Source organism: Urocampus carinirostris, chromosome 17, assembly GCF_059441175.1.
Source record: "Urocampus carinirostris isolate Australia breed hairy pipefish chromosome 17, RoL_Ucar_1.0, whole genome shotgun sequence".
In the NCBI taxonomy this organism is placed as follows: Eukaryota; Metazoa; Chordata; class Actinopteri; order Syngnathiformes; family Syngnathidae; genus Urocampus; species Urocampus carinirostris.
This window is the reverse complement of record NC_142365.1, coordinates 33,876,706-33,902,160: the sequence shown is the minus strand read 5'-3', so window position 1 is coordinate 33,902,160 and position 25,455 is coordinate 33,876,706. Positions and strand designations below refer to the sequence as shown.

Here is a 25,455-nt window from a genome sequence, read left to right as displayed (position 1 = left end):
GATATTAATAGAGAATTCAAAAGGCTGTACTCGTCTCCGAGTACTGCAGAGCCAGGAGTAATGCAAACATTTTAAGATTCATGTGGTTTACCGGAGCTTGACCAGACTAATAGGGAGAGACTGGATGCAGAAATTACTTGTGCAGACATCATGGATTGTATTAAAACATTTTAAAATGGAAAAAGCCCTGGCCCTCATGATCTGAGTAATGAGTTATATAAACGATTTACCTCCTTAAGATGTTTAACAAAGCTATGGAGGATGGCACCCTCTCACCCACCTTGAATGAAGCCATTATCACCTTGATTCCGAAGAAGAATAGAGACTTGGAAATAGCGGGGTTATAGACCAATTTCCCTATTAAATACTGATCAGAAGATTCTAGCTAAAACCTTGGCAAGGAGGCTTAGTGTTTTTATGGGCAAAATGGTGCACCCAGACCAGTCAGGTTTGATCCCAAGCAAAACTCAGTTCACAATCTTAGACTCCTTTTTAATGTAATGCTCTCTCCCAGAGGCCTTGGGGAAGACCTTGTTGTGATAAGCCTTGATGCGGAAAAGGCGTTCGACCTGGTAGAATTTTCTTCGGATTTCTTGGGATTGGAGACCGGTTCATGGATTATGCTATTGTACAGCAATCCTTCTGCCAGTACACTGACCAGTCAGACACTGTTCTCACAGTTCATACTTGGTAAGGGTTGCAAACAGGGATGTGTATTGAGCCCTTTGCCGTTTGCTCTATAACACTGACGCTGGCTATAACACTGAACATAGTTGCAATAAGTTTTCCTTGAACGCAGATGACATTCTTCTGTATGTAATCCGACCCGAAACTACAATCCCACGGATTTTGGAAATAAATGATTATTTTTAACCTTTTCAGGTTATAGAAATAATTGGACTCATGCCGATTAAGTCTTACGGATAAAGGTATGTGTCACTGTTGTCCATTGCCCTCACTTGGCCCTGCCCGATTGGCGCCAGCTGCGGTTCATTGCCTGATTGGCTTCCCTCCTATTGAAGCTCAGTGCTCTCACTCACCTCTTGTCAGTCCGTCAACTAACCTCTGCACCCGCAAGATGTGTGTTTTGACTCTGTCTGGTATCCTGCTTGTGAATCCTGTCCGGTATCGATCCAGTCTGTCTCGTCCTGTCTGATATCTGACTCCAGTCTCCAGTATCAGGTATTGAAGCCATTTATCTTTTCCTGTTTGCTATCTGACTCCAGTCTCCAGTGTCTGGTATCGATCCCGTCTGTCTCGTCCTGTCTGATATCTTGCTACAGTCTCCAATATCTGGTATCGATTCCGCCTGTCTCTTCTTGTCCAATTTCCTGCGCCAGTCCCCAGTATCTGGTATCGATCTAGTCAGCCTCTGGCTTCCTGTTTTTCCACGCCGGACTTCTGTCTTACTTCTTCTGCCCAGCGATCACCGAATCACTGGCGCTTAAAATCACATCTTAAGCGAACAGGAAGCTACACAGGATCTGGCATTATTCTTATGATCTGCATTTGATCTACATTTATATAGCGCTTTTCAAGTCAATGACTTTCCAAAGCGCTTTACAGTGCCCTTCATATTTCCCAATAGTGGCCGTGATCTGTGCAGCCATGTAAGGCGCTAACCTGCTTATTGGGGGTAATCGGGGGTTCAATGTCTTACCCAAGGACACTTCGACATGTAACACGGACAAGCCGGGATTCGAACTGGGATCCCTTAATCCTAAAACGATCGCTCTACCTCCTGAGCTTCTGCCGCCCCCAAATGTATTTCATACATTTTATCAAATCATTGCCACACAGTGAAAAAAAATGTTTGGAAGAATTAGCTTTTGTCTGGAGAGCGGGTTTGGTAGTTTTGGTATATTTTGTCTTAAAATATAGGGCATTCTCTCTCTCTAAAAAAAAACATTTTACTACAATGGCTGCTCTGGAAGAATGGCTGTTTCAGTTTAATGACAGCCTCCAGATGTGGTGATGCCTACTTGCCAGAAAGATAGTTGACATTTTTATTAGCCTTTACTAAAATGTCATTGGGCAAAAAAGGCTTTATTGTTGGGTGACTGTCTGTGTGGCTTCTATTTGCTTTAATGACAAAGGTTCATAAAAAACAATGTGAGTTGTAAGTGCAGATGATCTTCGAATGTGAAATTTTGAGTGTGCTTTTGTATAGCTTCTACATTGTAGCAACACAGGGCTCCATTTGAAATAGGACACGGCCTGGGCTGTCACGTTTCCGTAGTAAGGGGGGCTGCAAGACCGATGAATAAATTAGTCAGTCCGCAGGGCAGAAAAACCAGTGTGATCAGTTTCAACGTCAGCACTCAACTGTTTTGAGGCCATCAACTTACATAGTCAGGAAATACCGAAACTAGCTTCCAAACAAAAACAATTAGTCATGCATTTCTACATTTTTTTTAGGTTCTTTTGAATTCTTAAATGAGGTTTTGTCATTTGACCTAATGCAGCACAAGTCCATGACCAAGTTAAACAAGATCAGACATGCAGACCATTTACCATTTACATTGACATCGGGCTAGGGGCTAATAAACCCCCCTCAGAAACTGACAGTGTTGGCTGCGTTACTGAAAAAAGTCATTAGTTACAGCTACTAGTTACTTTATTTCAAAGTAATTATGTTACCCCCACCAGATTAATAGCATCAAAAAGTAGCTGATACTCTAAAAGTGACTACCTTGTTACAAATTACCATAAATAATCACATTGAAGGCAACCTCTAAAAACTAGTCACATCATATAAAAATAGAAGAAAACATGTACACTAACCTGTGGAAGCGGTGAACCCTTCATATAGCAAACAAACACTTATCTAAGACTCTTCATATAATTTTTTGTCTTTGAGCTTCAAAGCATTTGAAGATCTCATTCTCCATTTCTGGACACAGTTCAAGACACTTTCTTTTTTTCTTCTGGCATGGTGTTTTGCAAACCTAAATTTACAAATAAAAAGAGCAAAAACTCAGCACTCTTTTAAGGTAAATCCTGTGCATACATTTGCCCCACTGATTTAGTTGTTCGTGTAAAAGCCACTCCCACTCCCCCCACACACTGCCTACCATTAGCTACTAGTGACACACATACAAATATGCATATATAAACTTCCCCCCGAATTTTGGTATTTTATTCTATAGTTGTATATATGGCTTTAATGTGAGTATATTCAGTAGAAAGATCTCAGAATATAATTAGGGAGAAATGACACCTCCTCATGATCTGTGCTTGATATGATGCCTCTGAAACTTTATATCTACCTACAAAATACAACTAAATAAACACACTCATCAGGTGGTGACCAGTGTTGTGTTGTTGGTGGATCGAAGTAGGTATGATGCCTCATGAGCAGATAGGCAGAGAAAGTGCCACATTGTAATTCATGAACTGACTTTAAACAGTAGCAAACGAATAAACCATATTGTAGTGTTAGTTGAGTTTCTTAATGTTATTGATAACTCATTACGGTATTCATTACAGAGAAAAGTAATTGTGGTACAGGAATGCATTCCTTTATAATATGCGTTACTCCCAACACTGCTTACTGTTCAGACAGACAGGTTAAGTTGTTGGTCGTGGTAGATAGACTTATGTTTGGGAAGCTGGAACTGTAGGCAGAGGTGCTAAAAACAAGGTTGTACAGTGGATAACAAAACCAGGATCGACGTCGCCACAAAGAAGTGGGTGCAAAGGAACTAACAAAATGTTCAAACAAGAAACCAGAAACAAAAATCAAACCTGACAAAGTCCAAACTAGAAAACAAACACCAAACCCGACATGGAAAATACATGGTGCAAACTAAAAAAAGAAAAACATAAACAAACATGGCGTGGTGGTGGAATGAAATACACAATGACAAAATTTTATCATCAAAGGGGTACAGGATAATTGGTGTGGTGATTCGACACACTTGTACCAAGTTTAAGCCCTGGTTGGGGGCCTCTGGTGATAGGAAGAGGTAGGAAACCCTAAAATAAACTCTGCTAACAAAGATAGCTGTTTTTTTCACACATCAAATAATCTCCCTCCGAGACATTTTCATATTTTAGCTGGTTGGCTACGGGTCCAGCTAAATGGACTTTTGAAAGTATGAGTGCAGGCGGCGCTCAACAAGTCCATTATCTTGGCCTTTGATATTGTGTAGTCACGCTCCAGTTGGCATTATAGGAGTAAATACTTGCCGTTTACGTAATCACAAGATCTTAACATCTTAAAAGATGTTTGGACAAGAAGACCTAAAAATAGAAACACAATAAATCATTGTCTATGATATGATACATTTCAACATAGCCCATTTTTTGGTCCTAAAATGGCAGAGATGATAAAACCATGATAAGAAGTTTTGTTCTCTGTTAACTATGGCTACATCACCAAAATAATGTTTGCTGTGTCCAGTACTGGCTTGCGGTGGATTCAAGATTTGGGGCTCTTCCTGAATTAGCAGTTCAAATTCAATATTAATGGCACGCTACTCGTGCTCAAATGTGTATTTCATGAGAGAGAAATGTAAAAACCTCCTCTGTCTGAGTGTTGAAGTCCTACCCTGGCTTTTAACTACACTGAGAGCCCTTATTAAGCAAAGCAGACTGATTTCATTATCACAATTGTTTACATTTGAGGAATTGTTTTACAGCATCAGAACTATACCATGTGTTGCTTAAAAACATGTATGACTGGGCTGGATTCAAATAAAAGAAATAAAATCCACAGACCCACATTATATTTGTATTTGCACAACAATTTACCTGAAATTGCATTACAGTGATCCCTCATTATTATGCAATATATTTTTCACATTTGGCTACTTCAAAAATTGGTTTTGTGCATTGTTGTTTGCATTCTGTTTTCTATTTTTTCAGCATATGAGCTATCTAAAAATGAGCAAGTCAAAATGATCTACGACATATATTTAAAAATGCTTTGAGGATTCTATTTTCATTTTTTAATTCAACTAAAAACTAAATAAAATGATTGAAGATTCAATAGCAACTTCCATTGACAAACAAATTCGCAATTTGTCTAATTGATTGCTGACAATATTTCTCAAACTAAGCATAAACAGGTGTCATGTCTTGCGCGGTTGCCATGACGCCCAGTCTTCTTCGCCCATGGACATCGGCTGACTCGCATTTACTGATTACTTCTTTGGGTACTTAAACGCGCTCCTTCAAACTGTGCTTTGCCGACACGTTTGTTATACCTGTTAAGATTCTGTGAAACGTCTGAGACTTCTGTGAGATTTCTGCAAGTTCTGTTTAATTCTGAGAAGTGCCTAGTTGGTAATTTTGCCTGCGTTTGACCCTGCTTTGTTTTTGGTCTGATCCGCTTTGGACAACTTTTCTTTTGTTTGGATTTCTAATCCACTCCGCGACCATCGATCCCCGGATCGAGTGTGGGCACCCTCCTCATCCTCCCCCAATAAATTGTGTGAGTACGTCTACGCGAATGGGTCCTTTCCTGTTTTCCGCTCTGCTTCGTGACAACAGCATCAGCAGGACAAAGACTAAGAACCATCCCGTGGTGTCCTGCGAAGGGCTCTCTCCCGGGGGAGCCTTACGAATCCAACTCAATCCACTCAGACTCGCTCTCTCTATCTTTCTTCGTCCTCTCTCCTTCTTTGTATCTCCTTTTATCTCTTCCCCCTTTACACTCTTGTCTCTCACTTTCTCTATCCCTCTCTTTCCTACTCTCTCCCCACCTCTCTCACTCTCTTTTCCCCCTTTTTGCGTTTTACTCTGTCTGTTTTTCTCTTTCTATCTGTCCCTATCTTTCTCTCTTCTACTCTCCTCTCTCCGTTCTTCTTAGGGCGGGCGACTTCGAGAGTAACCCTGGCCCCCAATCGCCTGTACTACCTGCCCACGGGGCTTCCATAAATCATGCACCGGCCTGTCCGAACGTACTAAGTACTTCAGAGGCTTCGTATGCTTGGTTTACTTGGGTCACACCCCGTCAGGCCTGGCGGCACAGGACAGTCGCAGCCCCCTCTCCTTCGGAGAACTACGGAGCCTCCCACGAGCGAGTCTAGCTCTACTAAGGATTACCTTAGGCGCCTTGAGTGTCTCAACAACAACAACGACAACAACAGCATCAAGTGTGGTTATTCAAAATAAAGCAACAAATTGTAAAACATGCAAAGTCAGAAGTTGTACTACTAACAGGCTGTATTTGACAACTAAATGTCAAGAGTGTCCCTACAATTAGAAAGCACTGAAAACTGTCTCTCCTGATCTACTAATATCTTTTCTACCAGTCAATCTAGATGGCCGTAATCAGCACCGCTGGGCTTAACTCTCTGCTTATTGTTATTATAATTATCATTTGATGGTACGGTAGGTGTTTGTAAAAAAATGTATGCTGTATTTTTAGTCGCGAAACAAAAAACAGGTCCTTTTTTTAAACGTAATACTGCGATAAACGAGGGATTAATGCAATGTTCTGAATTTGTCTCTCTGAACTTTCCGCCTGGTCCTGTTAAATTTTATCCTGTTTTTAACAATCTTAGTTAATCTTAGCAACCTAATAGTTTGTTTTAAATGGTTTTTAAAATGTATCAAACACTGAAAATCTCCAAATTGGACATCATATGTACTGGGGGTTAAATCTAACTGATATACTTGGACAAATACATTTTGCTGAACTTTTTGGGAATGGAGTCTATGACCTACAACATTTTTGCAGTACATGAGGTCACTATTTGAGCTACATACTAACCTAGGACACATGCACGAGAGAATACTTTCTTATGAGAATCTTTTCAAAATGACAATAGCGTAGAATTTCTATTTTCGTAGAGCATTTCCCCCCATAATGTGTATTTTACTACTAATTATCTGACAACTTGCTTCATGACAGTCAAGTCTGGTTAGACAGACATAATTTAATTCAGCCCACTGTAAATGTCAAACAAAGAACCAAATCCCTAGCTCATTTCTTTTAAAAGTTATGATTCTAATTATAAATAAATCTATGTGATCTAATAAATAATAATAAAGATAATAATAATAATAATAAAAGTTAAACCAACAAAAATGGCAATAAGATTGTTAAATGTGATGCTACTCAGGACAATTCCGGGTGTGGACTACTAACTTGAAAAAAAAAAAAGACAAAAGACTATGTTTCATGTGGTTTGTTTTTGTGTATGTCAAAAAGAAACACATGAGGTGTTAAGATTGAATAGGAACTGTAGAGTGAGAGGGAGTGATTAATTCTGGTTATTGATAGGTTTTCCCCTTGATAGGTTTTCCCCTTGTGATCGGTGACTAAATGTCATTCCTCATCGATCGCATCACACTTATCATAGGGCATGCAGCCAGTCCTCACCATGGACTATATTGAATGAATGAATGAATTGTCTTTTGTCATTATACAATAGTACAACTAAAATGGTGAGCTTCTCCTTTCAGTGTAAGAAAGCAATGTAGAGAGCGGCCAGCTAGTTGCATGCTTGCACCAGGGGATCCACAGATTGAGCCAGGTCTCCTTGATGATTATTATACAAGAGTGTTTCAAACCCTAGAAATAAGTCTCTTTAATTAGTTTGTCTTTGACATCTTTACCACATGTGACAACTTAAGATGTTTCTTGTTTATAATGCATTTTTGAAAACCAGATAGTCTGTGAGAGGTCTCATTTTGAGTGAATACCAACAGAAAGGCGAGCGCAGTTCCTGAAGATAATGTTAGGACTACCACCTTACATCTCTGAATAAAAATCACAAGAGACATTAATTTCAGCTCATGAGGAGATGAAATCATTTCAGGGCCTGATTCCCATTTGACCCAAACTTCAACAAATCCCCTTTTTATTACAGCTCAGTCACATAATTTTTGGGAGGAGGAAGAATAGAACACTCCACTGTATACAGGGGGACATCAAACAGAAAAATGGGGCTTTATTCCACAGGCAAATGATTGATTAGGTTGAGTTGATCACAAGAAGATAAGACTCTTTTAAATAAGAAAATACTTTACTCAACTGTAAGGACTCTGTAATGGTCAATATTTAGAGTAAACACGTAAATTTACAATAATCCTATCAAATAAAGAATAGGCTCTACAAAGTTGTTTCGTCCAATGCGAGGAGATGACCACTTTGACGATTTTAAGGTCATCTGGAAGGAGCAGTGTGTCGCGCGGCAGTAATTTTCAATCATAAACTATCATATTTCATAATTTTTTTTCATCATTACTATGTTATTACCAGATTCATTCTTGGCGGTAGTAAGAGAAAGAAAGAAAGAAAAAAGAAAGAATAAACCTTATAAGGGGCCGTTAACGCCGATGAAATAAGAAATAATACAAAATAAATAAAAAATATCAGGTGGGTTCTCAAGCTTTTACAAGCATTTACTGCTGTTATGGTAAAACTACACCAAAGATGCTCTATTAATTCCGAGTCATTTGTCACTGTTTTCCTATGTATCTCTGTGTACCTCAGGACATTGTGAGTGCAACGAAAGATGTCTACTAGTGTGGATATTGAGGAGAAAGCACCGGCTCCCCCCTTGAGAATGAACAGTAGTTTTCGAGAGTCTTCCTCAGCAAATCCTGCCTCTAAACCACTTCCGATGGCCCCCGAAGAAAAAAACAAAAAAGTTCGTCTGCGGTCCATTTTCCCTGGAGGAGACAAAAGTCAGTATCAGCCATTGCCCCCCTCACCTCTCACCTTGTTATCATCAAAATCATATTTTCACTGTTTTCAATTATTTGTCTAGCAAACAAGAAGAAGGAGAAAGAGCGTCCCGAGATCTCACTTCCTTCCGACTTTGAACACACCATCCATGTGGGATTCGATGCTGTAACGGGAGAATTCACGGTGAGCGGCAAGTTTTGCGCATATCCTATCTGCTTGCATTCATTAAGATTTAGGACTGCACCAACCGATACATACATGGTAAATTAAGTGCATTTATATAGCGCTTTACCAGTCACTGAGGACTTCCAAAGCGCTTTACAACATACTTCACCCATTCGCACACCCAGTCACATACCCATAGCAGAGTCAGCCATCCAAGGTGACTACCTGCATATCAGAGGCATTAGGGGTTCAGTGTCTGATGATAATAATGCTGCTTTCTCCTATTGGCCATCTTCTCCCCGCATAATGGTGTGCCGGCTCCTCCCATGGGCGTGCCAAGGAAGCCCCCTAGGCTTCACCATCTCGTAGACGAGGGTCCCGATGTCTAGGGTACTCAAAACCACGCCTGCGTCAACAATGTCTGGATGTGCTGATTATCTTATCAGCAGTACGTTCTGTTCTGTAAACAACATCCTCCACCAACCTGCACTGACCTTTCACTGCTCATTGAATAAAGGCACAGTCTGTAAATATCTATTGCAGTCACACAGTGAAATAACATGAACTGAATTTTTTTTTCTTTTTTCCGGAGAGCGGGTTTGTAGGGTTTGCTCAAATTTGTCTTAAAATATATGGTATGGCGCAAATACAAAATAAATACAACTTTTTTCCCATTAATGCTTTTTGGGTCAAAAAACGTCCCGACCCTAGTTGCACTATGTGGTACCATGAGTAAAAATAGTGTGATAATGAGATAAAATAGAAGGCTTTTTTTCCCATAGCAGGTAGATCCGTAGATGTCTACTGTTTACACAGTGGATTTAGGCCTAAAAAAAATAATATTATTGTATTGTTATCATTATTATTATGGTTAGGTATATCACCTTAGATGTATGAATAAAACACACAATAAGAGACAAGTAACATTCATTTTAGCTCATGAGGAGATGTAGTCAGTTCTAGGCCTGATTCTCATCTGACCAAAACTTAAACAACTCCCTTTTTTAAAACAGCTCAGCCATAGAATTGTTGGGGGAAGGAAGTTGGGGACATTCCATGTAATACAAGGGGACATCAAACAGAGGAATGCAGCTTTACTCCACAGGCAAATGGTTGATTAGGTTGAGTAGATCACAAGAAGATAAGGCTCTTTGAAACATCTTACTTCCCCAAAGCATGATAAAACTATTTAGAGCTAGGAAAATACTACTCAACTGTAAAAGTATGTGTGATGATCAATATTTGTAGGTAATGCATTATAAAATTAGAATAATCCTATCATTTAAGAATGTTATTATTGGGCCGGGCCGCGAGAATATTGTTAGACATTAAAGTGGTCGGTGGTACAGAAAGGTTTATAGATCATTGTTTTCAACGACAAATAATCTTGCTTTGAGGCGTAACTCTTTGTAATTTAAACCCCTGGATGTGGTTACAGGGCATTCCGGAGCAATGGGCTCGCCTCTTGCAGACATCCAACATCACCAAACTGGAGCAGAAGAAGAACCCACAGGCTGTACTAGATGTCCTCAAGTTCTACGATTCTAAAGAGACCGTCAACAATCAGAAGTACATGAGCTTCACCTCAGGAGGTACCAGGCACAAAATCAGATTTTCAATCAATTACTTTTATTATAATTACATGATTTCTTCCAATTTCAGACAAGTCAGCCCATGGTTACATTGCAGCAGCAAACACTCTGGTGAGTTATTACATCGAGATGGTTTATTATTCATAAATTTTTAGATATTATTACCGTGTATTCCTGACAACAAGCAGCTCCTATTTTGCTACATTTGAAACAGCAGTTTACAATAATACGATGCGGCTGATTTTCCTGCAAGGCATTATAAGAATATTAGGTTTGGCCACGTTTGGCTGCATAAGAATATTGGTATAATATAAAAAAACTATATAGAATTATGTGTAAAGGACAAGCTAAAGGCACCCAAATAATACCGTAAATTCTGGACCACAGAGCACATCTTATTAAAAGCCGCATGCGCAAATTTACCACACGCAAATTTACGAAAGAAAAGCAACTTTTTTTGCACCAGTCGCACTGTATTTTAAACAGCCATTAAAACGAACGCATTCATGTCAATTTCTTACATTTAAAAAAAGAAAAAACAGTCGGGAAATGTCTAGTACAGACAGGTAACACATTGTGCCACAATTTTTCAAATTGTGATCAATTTTGACAGGGTACCATGTAAGGCTTAAAACTACCGTAAATTCCAGACTTTAGAGCGTAACTGATTATAAGCCGCACCCACCACATTTTGGGAGGAAAAACGATTTTGTACATACACAAGCCGCACCTGTATATAAACCGCATGCGCCCACATTAAAAAAATGTAACACAAACATAAAATAAACCCAATCCACCTGTATATAAGCCGCATGCGCCCACATTAAAAAAATGTAACACAAACATAAAATTAACCCAATCCCGACTTCAAGTCTCACGATTGAAACTAAAAGTCCTTCACAGAAGTACACAGTCCAAAAATCACAGCCGGCAAAATGAACGGAAAATTATACCGGTACTTAAGGTTTGATTCAGACCTGCAGAGTCCGGGTGCCCGTTGAAAGTAATCCAAGGAAAAAAGTGTATATTTCCAAAGGTAAGGGTGGGAAAAATATATATCCACTATTGTCCGCCGCGGCAACAAACATGTCTCACCTTTACTCCATTTCCCGTCAGCCCGCGTTTGCTCCGCCCCTTCTTTTATTATTTGCCCGTCCAAAACATATCAGAATAAGTTTCTAAAATAAATACATTACAAAAATATACACTTGCAAATACATATTACACATGGTTACACGTACAAAGAAAGACGGTACACCGAGAGAGTTTTCAAAGCTTTAATAATAATAGTCTGGAATTTACGGAAAGTTTTTGTGCATTATTGTATTGATGGAAGTGAATTAGTTACTGTCTGTCTAGAGTTTTCCTTTCAATGGGTAAAATGTGCTCAGTCCTCTCACAGTCCCTTTCCAGACAATCCAGTCCGTCAGTCAAAAACTGATCTTTTATGTATTTTCTCCATCTTCTCACTTATCTTGAGTTTAAATAAGAAAGAATGGGCGAGTCCAGTGAGGAAGACTCGCACCCACCAGTCTGACCTCATTCTAGCCTTTAACGTCTTGTTTTCCGGGCCAAGAAGCCCAATCTGAGTGGGACGGGGAGGGGGCTGTGGGGATTTGTGGGCCGCCCCCAGCTGACCGCACCGGGATCATGCAGAGATCCCACTTCTATGGGCAGGGATGGGCTAGAGAGGCTTAACCCCCCTGGACTTTGCGTGTGATGCAGTATTAAAAGGAGTCTCGGGCGTTTCTCTGGCGTGTGGACTGCTCTCAATTTGTTCCACTTTTTGCAACATAGATGTATTTGATCTGAGTGTGTCCAACAGGCACAACTTTTTACTAAGTGGCAGTGAAGTCCATGGCTATAACATCAAAAGTAGTGAGTCAGGCTTTATCTGGATTATGTGATTTTCATTTTTTAACCGTGATCCCATAATGCACTCAAAACATATAGTGATAATATGCAAGGGTCTCAACATCGCAGCCCCCGGATGATAGTTAGAGGCCCCTGCCCTAATATGAAATTTAAAGGTACAGTGTGTATTCTTTACCCAGTAGATATCGCTGTATTTTGTTGTGCCACCAAAATAAGTTCTAAAAGCACAATGGAAGAAGACCAAATACAGGGCCAATGCTGTTTTTGTGGAAAACCCCATTCAGCCCCACCTTGCCCGAACACCAGTTTTAATGTCCCCCAATGTATTTGAGTTTGAGACCCCTGCCTTAGGGAATTTCATTTTCACTGACTGTACTGGGTGTACAGTGATAACTGTCACAGCAGAATGATAGATAGATAGATAGATACTTTATTCATCCCCGCAGGGAAATTCACATTTCCAGCAGCATCCCTTCGCTGAGAACAATACTATAATAAAGCAAAAGGAATACAATATACAAATACCCAATGTGACGTGCTAATACCCACTGTAGCGTGTTGTATAGAGTATTTAAATAGTGCTACATAAAATACACACTGCAATAAAAGTACGGTAATATGCAATGTGGGGGGTGTGGTTTAATGTGGGCCTTTACTCCGCCGGGTGGAGTTAAAGAGCCTCATGGCATGAGGAAGAAAAGATCTCTTCAGTCTTTCCGTGGTACAAGACAGTGACAGTAGTCTGTCGCTGAAGCTGCTCTTCTATCTGGATATAATGCTGTGTAGTGGATGTGATGAATTGTCCATGATTGACCGCAGCTTTTTCAGTGCCCGTCTCTCAGCTACTGTTGTCAGGCTGTCGAGCTCTGTGCCCACAACAGAAGCTCGCTTTCCTCGCCAGTTTATTGAGACGAGAGGCATCCTTCTTAATGACGCTGCCTCCCCAACACACTGCCGCATAGAAGAGGGCGCTTGCCACAACTGTCTCATAGAATATTTTCAGGAGCTTTTTGCAGATGTTGAAGGAGGCCAGCCTTCTGAGGAAGTAAAGGCTTTGACCTTTCCTACATAGAGCTTCTGTGTAGGCAGTCCTGTCCAGTTTGTTGTCCAGCTGCACACCCAGGTATTTGTAGGTCTGGACAAATTCTACACTTTCTCCTTTGATGGTTACAGGAACCGGGTGAGTTTTAGTTCTCCTGAAGTCCACCACCATCTTCCTGGTATTGGTAATGTTCAGGAATGTGCGCAAAATTAGCGATTTACAGCACCTTTATTCCCTGCTTAGCTTCTCAATATCAGGCCTTCTCAGGGTGGTATATAATTACTGTATATACTTATGTATGTATTTGAGGGGCAACAAAAATGCCTGATTTTTGACAAATGGGGATGCACAGGACGTTTTGAAGAAATAGAAAGAGTTTTACGCCCAGTATTGTTGTCCTAATAATAGCACAGGGACTGATAAGTTTAAACTCTAGTAGACGGGAGTCTGGATTTTGAAATTGCAAGGGGGCAGGGAGAAAATTATGCAGTTGTTGCAAGTACTGATCAATATGCCCAATTTCAAGATAATCAACTCATTTCAAATAATCATGAATTACTACGTTGCGTTTCTGAATTATATTTGTGATTAGAGCCAAGAACGGTTTGATGCGTCATCTTTTCTTGTGTTACCTTTTGGTGAGATAAAATTTCATGTGGGGGCAGGGTTCTACGTTGACCAGTTGGTGCTTTCAGCCATTCAAGAAGGAGCGAAAGAACCACAGACCATCCAAGCTTTGTTATTGGCGTGCAACAAGCTTCCTCGCAGAATGGACAAGGCCCTGAGCTTCGGCCTTCTTTGTCTCAATTGTCCAAGGAGCGAAAGCAAGCCAGAGCCCCCCTTTGGGCCGCTGTCCTGGAAGCAAGAGCAAAAAAAGAGAGCGAGCACGCCTGCCCTTTTAAATTCCAATGAGGTCATGGGTGTCGGAGGTGTGTCTTATGACAGGTCAGAGTTTCCTGTTGACATATTTTAAAATATAATTCTCCATTTGACTGATTGTTTAATAGGCAAAATTTTATTTGGACACATAACAAAATAAATCTCTGGCAGGAAACATGACGACATACATAGGCACCGAATTAATCTTTTGATTACAAGTTAACGCTCTTGGGTTCAGTGCTTTATCATACAGCTGGGGAGTCTGGTCACTCCCTGTAGATGAAGGGGCTGACATGTTCCCTGCTCTTGTGTGACGAACTTTAAGTCTTTCCTTGGGTTGGCAGAGTCAGTGGTTGGGAAACGTTAGGAGAAATGTTTTTGTGGCCGTGTAGTTTCCTACAACTTTATGTTTTACTTTAGAACCTAATGTTGCAACAAGCAATGTTTGAAATAGCGTGTATCTTTTACGTCAGGGGCGTGTAGCTTTTACGTCAGGCGTACAACTTACAAAACGTCTCTGCCCGGGTGGCCAACAACTTTTTCAAGAAAAAATAAATATATATATTTTTTAATTTTTATTTATTTATTATTTTTATTATTTTTTAAATCAAACGTTTTCTTTATTCCGATTTCCAAATCTTCGTTCAGTTTGGAAATTTCGGAATTTCGGTTCGTTTAGCAATTTGCATAGTTGGCAGCCGATCAGCTAATCTAATAAATTCGTGCTTCCGTACTTTCCCGAGCGTTATAAGCGTGCATTTGCATATCATTTTCCAAAGTGGATGCACAGAGAACACAAGAAAAATGGATAAGTGGTTAAATCAAGCCAAAACCTCAGCCCCAGAAGAAAGATTCAAAGAAACATTTATGATGCTACAAAACGTAAACGTACATTAAAAGCATCGTGGAAAGAAGAGTTCACGTAGCAGACGACGAAACGCAAACATTGCATGAATGAAAATGAGTAAATACAGGTACATACTGATGACAGATGGAAAACAGCGATGTCATATACATACAATAAATGTTATAAGTAGACTTATAATAAACTCATTTTTCAAGTTTTGTTATATTCTGATCAGCAATCCTTAATACTTTGCAACAATGGTTTTTTTTTTTTTTTTTGCGATTAGTCGTCTTATTGTGTTTTAATTTGGAAAAAATGGGGCAGGCACCTTTATTGCTGGGCAGGCAACTTCTCAGAGTACTCTCCCCTGTTGTCCGGTAACTTTTTGTCACGAGTTTCAGACACTGCAAAAAGGCTCCTAAATTGTGCATTGGATACACAATGATATGCAAAGTGACCTAAAATGCCAAAAAAGAGTACTTCATATTGCACGAAGCCACTAAATGGGACACTATTTAATATTGGACCACTCAATATCAATTATTGTGTAGTCAAGTGCAACCAAAAACAAGTGCCAAAAAGCACGAATAAGATTACAGTGGGACCTCGCTACTTTGCGGTTTGACGTTCGCGGCTTCAGAGCTTCGCGGTCTGTAATAGTTTAAAAAAAAAGAAAGGCTAAGGTCACTCCCGGGCCGCGCGACGGAGCGAGTTTGGCGGACGCGGCGTCACCCTAATAAGGATAAGCGGTGCAGATAATGAGATGAGATGGGTTTTTTTTTTTTGAAGGGGCGTCGCTACTTCGCAGATTTTCACTTTTAGCGGGTGGTTTTGGTCCCCATTAACCGGGTTAAAATATATATATTTTTTTCTTTTTGAAGGGTCGTTGCTACTTTCGCAGATTTTAACTTTTTGCGGGTGGTTTTGTTCCCCATTAACCGGGTCTAAAAATAATAAATTTGTCGGCATGGACTCCACTGCCGTCATGCAATCATCTAGGGGTGGAGCCGCTGCAGTACACGGCTACCAAACTCCTCCGGATCTGCCGGATCTCCCTGTGCTGCGTCTACTGAGACTCCATCCCAACCTGGACATTTCTTTATTCCCACGCCTGAGATACCTCCATCGTGTAGGTTCTCCAATCTCCACAACTCTTCCTTAACAATCAAATCATTCTAGTCCACTAAACGCCCTTTGCATAGAAACTCCGGTTGGGTTGCGGATAGTAGTGTCCTGACCAACATGGCTTGGTCAGCTCATTCCAATGCTCGCTTAAAACGCGTCAATTCCACCGTTCGCTTTGGTCTGCTCAACATCCGCTCACCTTCAAACAAGGGACATCTCATCCAGGAGATCTTCATAGACCGCAAGCTTGACTTTCTTTGTTCAACTGAAACGTGGCACGAGCCAAATGACTTTTCCCAACTCAACGCATCCACACCGGCCGGGTCTGTATACATCTGCGGTCCCCTTGGCAACGCTCGCGGTGGCGGTCTCGGGATAATTCACCGCAAGAAAAAAGCTGGAAAGCTCTGCCGGTTCTAGTTTCTACGTTCAGCTCATTAAAAATCACTGTTTTCACGCTGCCTGGTTCATCTCCCACTGTTATTGCCACCATTAAACAACCCCAACCCTCATTCTGACTTTTTAACTGAGGCTCCTTTGTAAGCTACCTACTTCCCCTAGGCCTCAGGAAATTGAATATTTCCTTCCACTGCTAAGCGGATGACACCCAGCTTTACCTTTCCTGCAAACCCAATTCGATACTCACACCACCCGACCACAACTCCTGCATTTCTGAAATAAAATCATGGTTCACCGTCAACTTCCTAAAACTAAACAGCAATAAAAAGGAATTACTTCTCATCAGCACAAAATCCACCCTCTCTCAAGTTTACTCCTTCTCTCTTTCCCTTAAAATTCCCCAGTTTTTCCCTCCCCTGTGGGCATGAGTTTAGATGTCATCCCCGACAGCACACTCTCCTTTAACTCTCATATAAATAACATCACCCGGTCAGCCTACTTTCACCTGCGCTCTATCAACTGGTTCCGCCCCTCCCTCACGCGTCACACAACCGACATCATCGTCCAGAGCCTTGTCACCTCACGCTTCGATTACTGCATATTCCTCATCTACGGTTTACCTTTAAAAGTCCCTCCATAAACCTCAGCTCGTCCATAACTCTGCTGCACGCATCATCACCAAAAAAAACCTCTCGCCAGCACATAACCCCCGTCCTTCAGCAACTCCACTGGCTCCCAATCAACCATAGAATCAATTACAAAATCCTGCTCTACACCTACATGGCCATTCAATATCTTGCCCCTACCTACCTCACCGACCTCCTTCACACTGCCAGGCTATTCTGCACCCTCAGATCATCTTACTCCCTCCATCTCACTACCTGCTGACCGCCTCAGCTCCATGGGGATCAGAGCTTTGTGCCGCTCTGCCCCCAGCTCTGGAACTCATTGCCACCTGACCTCCGAAATTCTGCGATCCTGTCCCCCCTTCGAATCGGACTCAAAACTCACCTCTTTAGACTTGCCTTTTCTTGACCATCTGTTTCACACACCGCCCCCTTTTAACTCTTCTGTGTTTTATTTGCTATTTATTACTTGCTTGTTCTACTGTTGTTTTACTCTTTCTTTATTGCCTAGTCCTATTATATCTACAACGACCTTGGGTGTCTTGAAAGGCACTTTAAAGTACAATATATTATTATTATTATTATTTTAAATATGAAGAAAGCTACAAGCCATAATGTTGCCCTGCATATGGAAAATCCTGTAATAACCGTGGAAAAGGCAATCACTATGCAAAACATTGCATGAATGCAACGAGACCGAGAGTTCACACAGTTAATGAGGAGGATGAAAAAGAGATTGCAAATGTGTTGCAAGCTTCCCCAATATAAAAAGAGGAATGGCTTCAACCTATAGTAATGAACAATACCACAATAAAGTTGGATACAGGAGCACATGATAACCTCATATCTTGGGAGGGCTACCAAAAGCTGAAAGTAAAAAGCGAAATTCTCCCTGTAAAAAAAAAGAAGTGAGCGGATACACTAGAGAAACATTCCTGTTAAAGGTAGGTGTATTGCGACCTTCAAGTATAAAGATCACCAGATAAGAGCACAGATACTGGTTGTGGATATGCGTGCACAACCAAACCTGGGACTTGCAGCTTGCAAAAGGCTTAAACTGGTTAAGAAAGTGTTTGAAGTGACATCATCAGATACTGGAAACGCCCAGACCTTACTCATGAAAGAGTATTAGGTCTGTTTTAAGGGACTTGGATGTCTACCTGGATTTCATAAAATACGTGATAAAAATGTGAAACCTGTTGTGCATCTTTGCAGGAAAATTCCTTTTGCACTACGAAAAAAAAACTGAAAAATGATTTGGTGCGAATGGAGAAACAGGAAATCATCAAGAGGATTGATGAGCCAACAGAATGGATTATCTCACTGGTTGGCGTTAGCTCTGGAGGTAGAGTGCTCATCTTGGGTTCAAGAGGTCACAGGTACGATTCCCAGCTCCTCTGTGTTATATGTCGAAGTGTCCTTTGACAAGACACTGAATCCCTAATGCCCCCGGTAGCAGGTTGTTGCCTTGCATGGCTGACGCTGCTATCGATTAGATAGTGTGTAAAAGGGAAACATCTGCCCAAAGATTTTGTCTAAATCCGCTAGACTTAAACAAAACAATCAAGCGAGAACATTACAAGTTACCAACCAGAAAATAAATCATACCACAATTTGCAGGAGACAAATGGTTCAGTAAACAAGATGCACCGCCTGGCTTCTGGAAGGTAAAGATAGATAAAGAAAGTTCCCGGTTGTGTACCTTCTACACACCAGAGGGTAGGTACAGGTTTCTTCGTTTGCCATATTGTATCTTGACAGCACCAGAAGAGTATCACAAAACTATTCACATGATCTTCGAGCATGTACCTGGAGTTGATACAATGATAGATGACATAATTGTATGGGGTTAAACTCAAAATGAACATGACAAAAGACTGCAACAAGTGCTTGAAAAGATAAGAGAGGTGAATCTGAAACTTAAAGAAAAATGTGAGTTTGTCGTCAAATCACTTACCTTCATGGGAGATGTGAGCGCAGGAGTAAAACCCGTCCATAGGAAAACTTCAGCAATCAACAAAATGGAAAGACCAACCAAAAAAGATGAGGTGAGACGTTTCCTAGGAACTGTGACCTATCTTGTCAAGTTTATACTCAATTGTCGACAAAAACAGCTGTTCTTAGAAGTCTTCTTGAAGAAAAGAATGACTGGATGTGGTCCCACGAGCATGAACAATATTTTCAAAAGCTGAGAGAAATTCTGACAAAGGAGCCCTTTGTTCGAGTTCTACGATCCAGAAAGAAGCACCAGGATCTCAACAGATGCATCATATTACGGTCTGGGAGCAGTATTGTTGCAGCAATACCATAAAGAACGGTCACCGGTTTCTTATGCATCGAGAGCGTTGACAAGCGCAGAGACTAGGTACGCTCAGATTGAAAAAGAACTTCTAGCAAGTTTGTATGAACGTAAACTAATCCATCAATATGTTTATGGTCAAAGATTTAAGGTAGAAACTGATCACAAACAGCGGGTGTTTATCATGAACAAAACTTTAAATGATTGTCCAGTAAAAATACAGCGAATGCTTATCAGACTACAAAAATATGATGTGCACATGATATACACACCAGGAAAAACATGTATACGGCCGATACCTTGGCTCGAGCAGGAGATAAAAATGAAAGTGAAGACAGTGAGAAAGACAAACGAATACAGGCTTATGTAAGCATAATTGTGAAATCTCTACCCGTGTCTGCAGACAGAACAGAACAAATAAGAAAATAAATGTTTGCAGATAGCACAATGAAATAATTAAAGAACACAATATTGAAAGGTTGGCTTGAAAACACAAAGGATTGACCTGAAAATATTCAAGATAATTGAAATTGCAGAGCAGAGCTTACAGTTGTTAAATACCTAGTCATGAAAAGCAGCACATTTCTAGATCTATCTTTACTATGCAAACAAATGCTTCATAAAATACATGAAGATCACCTTTGGAGAAGTGAAGTGTAAATAAAGATCTAGAGAAGGCATGTACTGGCCAAGGATCAACCAAGATATTAGTCAGACCACTGCCTCTTGTGAGATTTGTAGCACAGGCCAAAAAAAGCTGAGCCACTGACGAATCATCAGGTGACACACAGACCTTATTACAAGGTGGGGCGGATCTGTTTGACTGTGGAGGAAAGAGTTACATACTCGTGACGGATTAGTTTTCCAATTATCCTGAAGTGGGAGCCTTACCATCAAGATAAAGTAAAATGATCATACGTTTTTTTAAAGTCTGTCTTTGACAGACATTGCATTCCTTGTGAACTATTTTCAGACAATGGACTGCAGTTTACTATCCAGGAGTTCTCCACCTTTGCTGAGGAATGGGGATTTCAATACTTTAAGCCCCATGTATCCAAAGACCAATGGCCTTGCTAAATGCTCTGTCGAAACAATGACAACCTTGTCTAAGAAATCACAGAATAATCTGCTAATCTACCGGAGTTCTCCACTACAGAATGGACTGAAACGAGCCCAAATGCTGATGAGGAGACACATTCGATCCACTCTTCCAGTTTCTGAGGACATGCTGATGCCAAAGAGTGCAAAAATGGCAAAAAAAGTCCAAAGAGTGAAACAAAAGCAGCTGTATAATTGGACTGCAAAAAAAAACTCCCTGGAGATGTTGTGTGCCTCAGAGATACTCCAACTGGGACATGTACCCTAATGTTTGGAGTTTTATGTTATGGTTCACAAACGAGCAACATGAGAGTAAAGACCCTGTCCACGCCAGCACTATAGAAATAAAAACTTGTCTCTTCAAAGAAAGCCTTAGAAACAACACTTTGTCACTCCAGATGGGTTTAAGTCCGGCAGGTGCAGCTGTGGTTTGAGCAATTGTGGTCATGATTTCTGGTTCTGACCCCTCTCTGATATGACAGCTCCAATATATTTCAATTTGGTGACAGGTTCAATTTGTTGATGTAAAGCACATTTGGACCTCCCAAAGCGCTTTACATTGTGCTTTACACTTTTCCCTTTTACACACTAACCTATAGCAGCGTCAGCCATGCAAGGCAACTACCTGATATCAGGGGCATTAGGGATTCATTGTCTTGCCCAAGGACACTTCAACATATAACACGGAGGAGCTGGGCATCGAACCTGCGACCTCTTGATTCCAAGACGAGCGCTCTACCTCCTGAGCTAATGTCGGCCATTACTTTTCCTTTTTCCATGCTTAGTTGGTCCCTTACATTGTGCATGATGATCCAAAGTGTTTTGCAGGACATCATTTTTCAAGTGACCCATGGGGACCTTGATTTTGGAGCATGGAGACCTACAGTTGTATGCATAGCCCTTGTGGTTTGCTTTAGCACACCAAAGGGCATCATGGTACTGATTAGGTAATTGGGCACACATTGTCCTCTTTGAAACTTTAGTATTTAAAGGCAACTGTGACAAACATTCACTGTAGGTTCCCGTCCAAGAAACTCCAGATACACCTTACATTGTATGTAATACCTTGCTTTATTACCTGGCTCGTTTTTGAATGGACTATTTATTTTGTTATTAGTTTCCTTATTCCTTCCTCTTTGGAGCGCCTTATGCTTATTCCCCTTCCCCATTAAAACTCTCAAACTGACGCCTGTGTATGGACCTGGATTCAGTCTCGTTAACCCTAACACTTTAGTTTCTAAATGTGTTAGTTGGCCACATATTAAGATATAATGTCTGATGTAACGACCCTATGCCACTTGTATCATGTGATGAGTCAATGTAGCCAAAATGAATTGCTCCCTCAGTCCTTCCAGTTATCACTCCAATTGTAGACTAACAAAGACCAAGTAGCCAGCTTGATCTGGCCTCAGCTAATTGTGTTGTCTAAATAGAGTAATTTGAGCTTGGAAAACTTTCTTTATGGTTTGTTAAAGAAAACACTGTACGTTGGCTAAAAGAGAGCTTGAAATATCTCATAGTCTGTGTACCTGTCAACAAGTATGCCATAAATAACAAGTCGGGGATTTGTTCTGTTTATTGAGGGTTAGACCACAAAAGTTTGTTAAGAACAAGCAGTTGAAATGGAAATGAGTTATGTTGTATATGCTGTGCCCAGAGCCCAGTTTTATGGACTTAAAGTCTGTAAATGAAAGCTCCTTAATGCCAAGCCATACCCATTAAGCCCTTTTTCTGAAAGTCACCCACTCTTCAAGACTGTGTAAGTTTGTTTTGAGTAAAACGTCCCATTTTTAACCTTCACATTCAGAATCGACTGCTGTCATCTGGGCCTCCTGTCAGCCTTAGAACCTGCAGCGCATTATTTGACAAGGTAAATGCTCCATATTACAATTACACATCTCTGCATTGGCTTTTGAGGTCGTTTGATCTAAATTAAGCATCGGCAAATTGCAACCACATTTATTTTTTAATTAAAACACCCGATTAGTGAAGTTTCAGTCCAAATACAAGTTTATTTACATACTTCAAAATAAGGGTATGATTAAAACCAACATTCTGTCCAAAACCACAGATTAACATTGAATATATGGTACTGATTTTTCTACAAGAAAATCTCATCTCATTAGCTGCACCGCTTATCCTCAGTAGGGTTGCGGGGGTGCTGGAGCCCACCCCAGCAATCATTGGGCAGTGGGCAGGGGACACCCTGAACTGGTTGCCAGGCAATCGCAGGGCACACAGGGACAGACAACTTGCTCGCTCATTCACACCTAGGGACAATTTGGACCGGCCAATCCACCTAAAATGCATGTCTTTGGAATGTGGGAGGAAACCGGAGTGCCCGGAGGAAACCCACGCAAGCACGGGGAGAACATACAAACTCTGCACAGTAAGTCCGGTATCTGGATTTCACCCACACAGAAGGTTCCCAAGAACTTAGAACTGTGCCGCACATGCGCTAACCACTGCGCCACCGTGCTGCCCCTACAAGAAAACATTAGAAAAAAAATCAGAGAATCCATCAGAAATCCAATGTAGGAAAATATACTTCACGAGAAAAAATAAACAAATGATTGACTCTGCTTCAAGTTGAGATATGATCAATCACAACTTGGTGGACGACATTTTTAGTTGCCCTTAGACTGGATAATATATACCGGAAATTGTATGATTCCCATGTAAAAGACAGACATAGAACCTGAAAAATAATACAAAAGGGACAGTGTGTATTATTTAGCACCTGTTCTAAAAAACCCAAAATCATTTATTAAAAACAACTCAATATTGATTTAAAACTGTGAATATATAAAACTTGAGACTTATTTGGGGATTTTTGTTGCTTCTAAATGTTATTGCACTTAACTCCAAGCTTTACCTTGTAAATATCTTTCCTATTTGTCATGCCAGTCTTCTCTTTTTCTCTGTTTATTACATGTTTACCCTGGAGTGCTATGTCTAATCTGGTTGCACATATTTCACATCTTGGATATCAATGACATGAAAGACAATTCTATTCAAATAATAAACAAATTACACGAACTATCATATAAATGAGCATATAAAAAGTACTCCGTTTGAGAAATTAGAATATAGTTTACGTAAAATGAGACTTACCTGAAGGTAGCTGACATGATAGTCCACCATCTTGTTGTTACGGGTACACAAATAACTAAAAAATGAGAAGTAAAATGGTGCCTTTTGTTTTGCTCACTTTAAGTCTCCGTAGTTTGAATTCCTTGCTGTGCAGTTAAGCACTTATTTTTGGTTGCAATACACCATACAGTTACATCTAGCAGTCCAATAATCCGCACTGTCCTTTTAAAGCAGGGATCGAGAACGTATAGAGAGCCAAATATGTACATGTATTTGTGTATATATATATATATATATATATATATATATATATATATATACAGTGATACCTCGCTACTTCGCGGTTCCACGTTCGTGGGTCTAAAAAAATAATAATAATAAATTAAGATATATTATTATTATTATTTTTATTTATTTTTTAATCATTTTTGAAGGGGCGTCGCTACTTTGCGGTTCCACGTTTGCGGGTTCAGAGCTTTGCGGGTCTAAAAAAAAAATTAGTAAAATAAAATAATTTAAAAAAAATATATATAATCTTTTTTTTTTTTTTTTAAACTTTTTTTTTAAGCATTTTTGTAAGGGCGTCGCTACTTCGCGGATTTTCACTTTTCGCGGGTGGTTTTGGTTCCCATTAACCGAGGGATTACTGTATATGTATATGTAGTAGTAGTTGCCCCTCCTGTATATAAAGTAAGTCAAATTCTTAGTGGAAAATAGTCTGTTGGAAGTGTTTCTTATTCCAAGCCTACAAGCGAACAGGATGATAACGGTTACTGATATCAGGGAGTGTGTGAGTAGGAGAAGCCCTTTTGGGTGGGGAGTTGTAATGAATTTCAACACAGCTTGGCCTTTGTTTATTTTGATTTCTTTTATATATGCATTGCTCTACTCCAAGACTTGGTGTCTCTTTAATTTTTTCAGTGCATTGATGACCCAATCCTTCTTTGGGCGGTCCAGGGGCCTGGTGGACTTAAATAAACCAAGGGCTGGGTCTTTTCTTGATGTTTATTCAACAGAACACCGCTGCACTGCTACATTTTTGCATGACTAGTAAAAAAAGCGTATTTAATAAATGAGTTTCAGTCAGAGAAGCGGCATTACCAATTTTGTGAAAAGCCCGCTAGCTCAGACTTTTGCACTCGGTGAATGGTATCATGCCTATCCAAGATGGACACAGGTCATCTCCGCATTGCACATTTGGGCAACGTTGCACCATTTTTGCTCCACTTAGCATTGGCGAATATATAAGCATCGTATTCAAGTACATCTTCATCAAATACATCTTGGCGGACACAAACCCTATGAAATCCTTCTCCTTGACTATGGTGCAGCCGAATTCGTAACCTGACACCTTCCTGCCCTAGCGCAGTCCCTCCTTCAATGACGATGCTTCATTTTCCTTTAGCGTTTAATGACACCATTCAATTCTGAATTCTAGAACGTTTTTGATTTATTTTCGAGGTTTTAAGAAGGATTCAAACAAACAGGGCTTTAAGCTCGGGGTTGGGGCTCCACTGGCTCTAACTGTTTTTAGTCCTCTCTCCAGCAGGGTGCCAAAACTTCAGCGTCAGAACCTCCCATCGCCCCACCCGTCTCAGAAGAGGAGGATGAAGAGGAAGAAGAAGACGAGGATAAAGAAGACGACGATGACGAAGTGCCCCCGGTCATTGCTCCTCGACCCGAGCACACAAAATCCGTGAGTATTTATTTTCTAAGAGTTCTTCAGAGGACACAATTTCATAACACTATTAGTACAGATAGTGGGTAGCTC

At 40.4% G+C, this 25,455-nt stretch overlaps 1 protein-coding gene across 6 annotated transcripts in view; it reads left to right on the top strand.

The window, feature by feature from the left end:
- Positions 1 to 25,455, top strand: part of LOC148349865 (serine/threonine-protein kinase PAK 3) — a 74,263-nt gene that overhangs the window by 17,173 nt on the left and 31,635 nt on the right. For 2 of the 6 annotated variants that reach the window (XM_088320503.1, XM_088320504.1), the window contains 6 exons: positions 8,450 to 8,643; positions 8,727 to 8,827; positions 10,248 to 10,401; positions 10,472 to 10,512; positions 22,399 to 22,461; positions 25,231 to 25,380. In XM_088320503.1, the coding sequence (XP_088176629.1) occupies positions 8,472 to 8,643; positions 8,727 to 8,827; positions 10,248 to 10,401; positions 10,472 to 10,512; positions 22,399 to 22,461; positions 25,231 to 25,380 (681 nt within the window). In that variant the 5' untranslated portion in view covers positions 8,450 to 8,471. Of the gene's footprint in view, positions 1 to 5,265; positions 5,438 to 8,449; positions 8,644 to 8,726; positions 8,828 to 10,247; positions 10,402 to 10,471; positions 10,513 to 22,398; positions 22,462 to 25,230; positions 25,381 to 25,455 lie in introns of those variants that run through there. The other 4 variants (XM_088320505.1, XM_088320506.1, XM_088320508.1 and 1 more) reach the window with 4 other exon arrangements.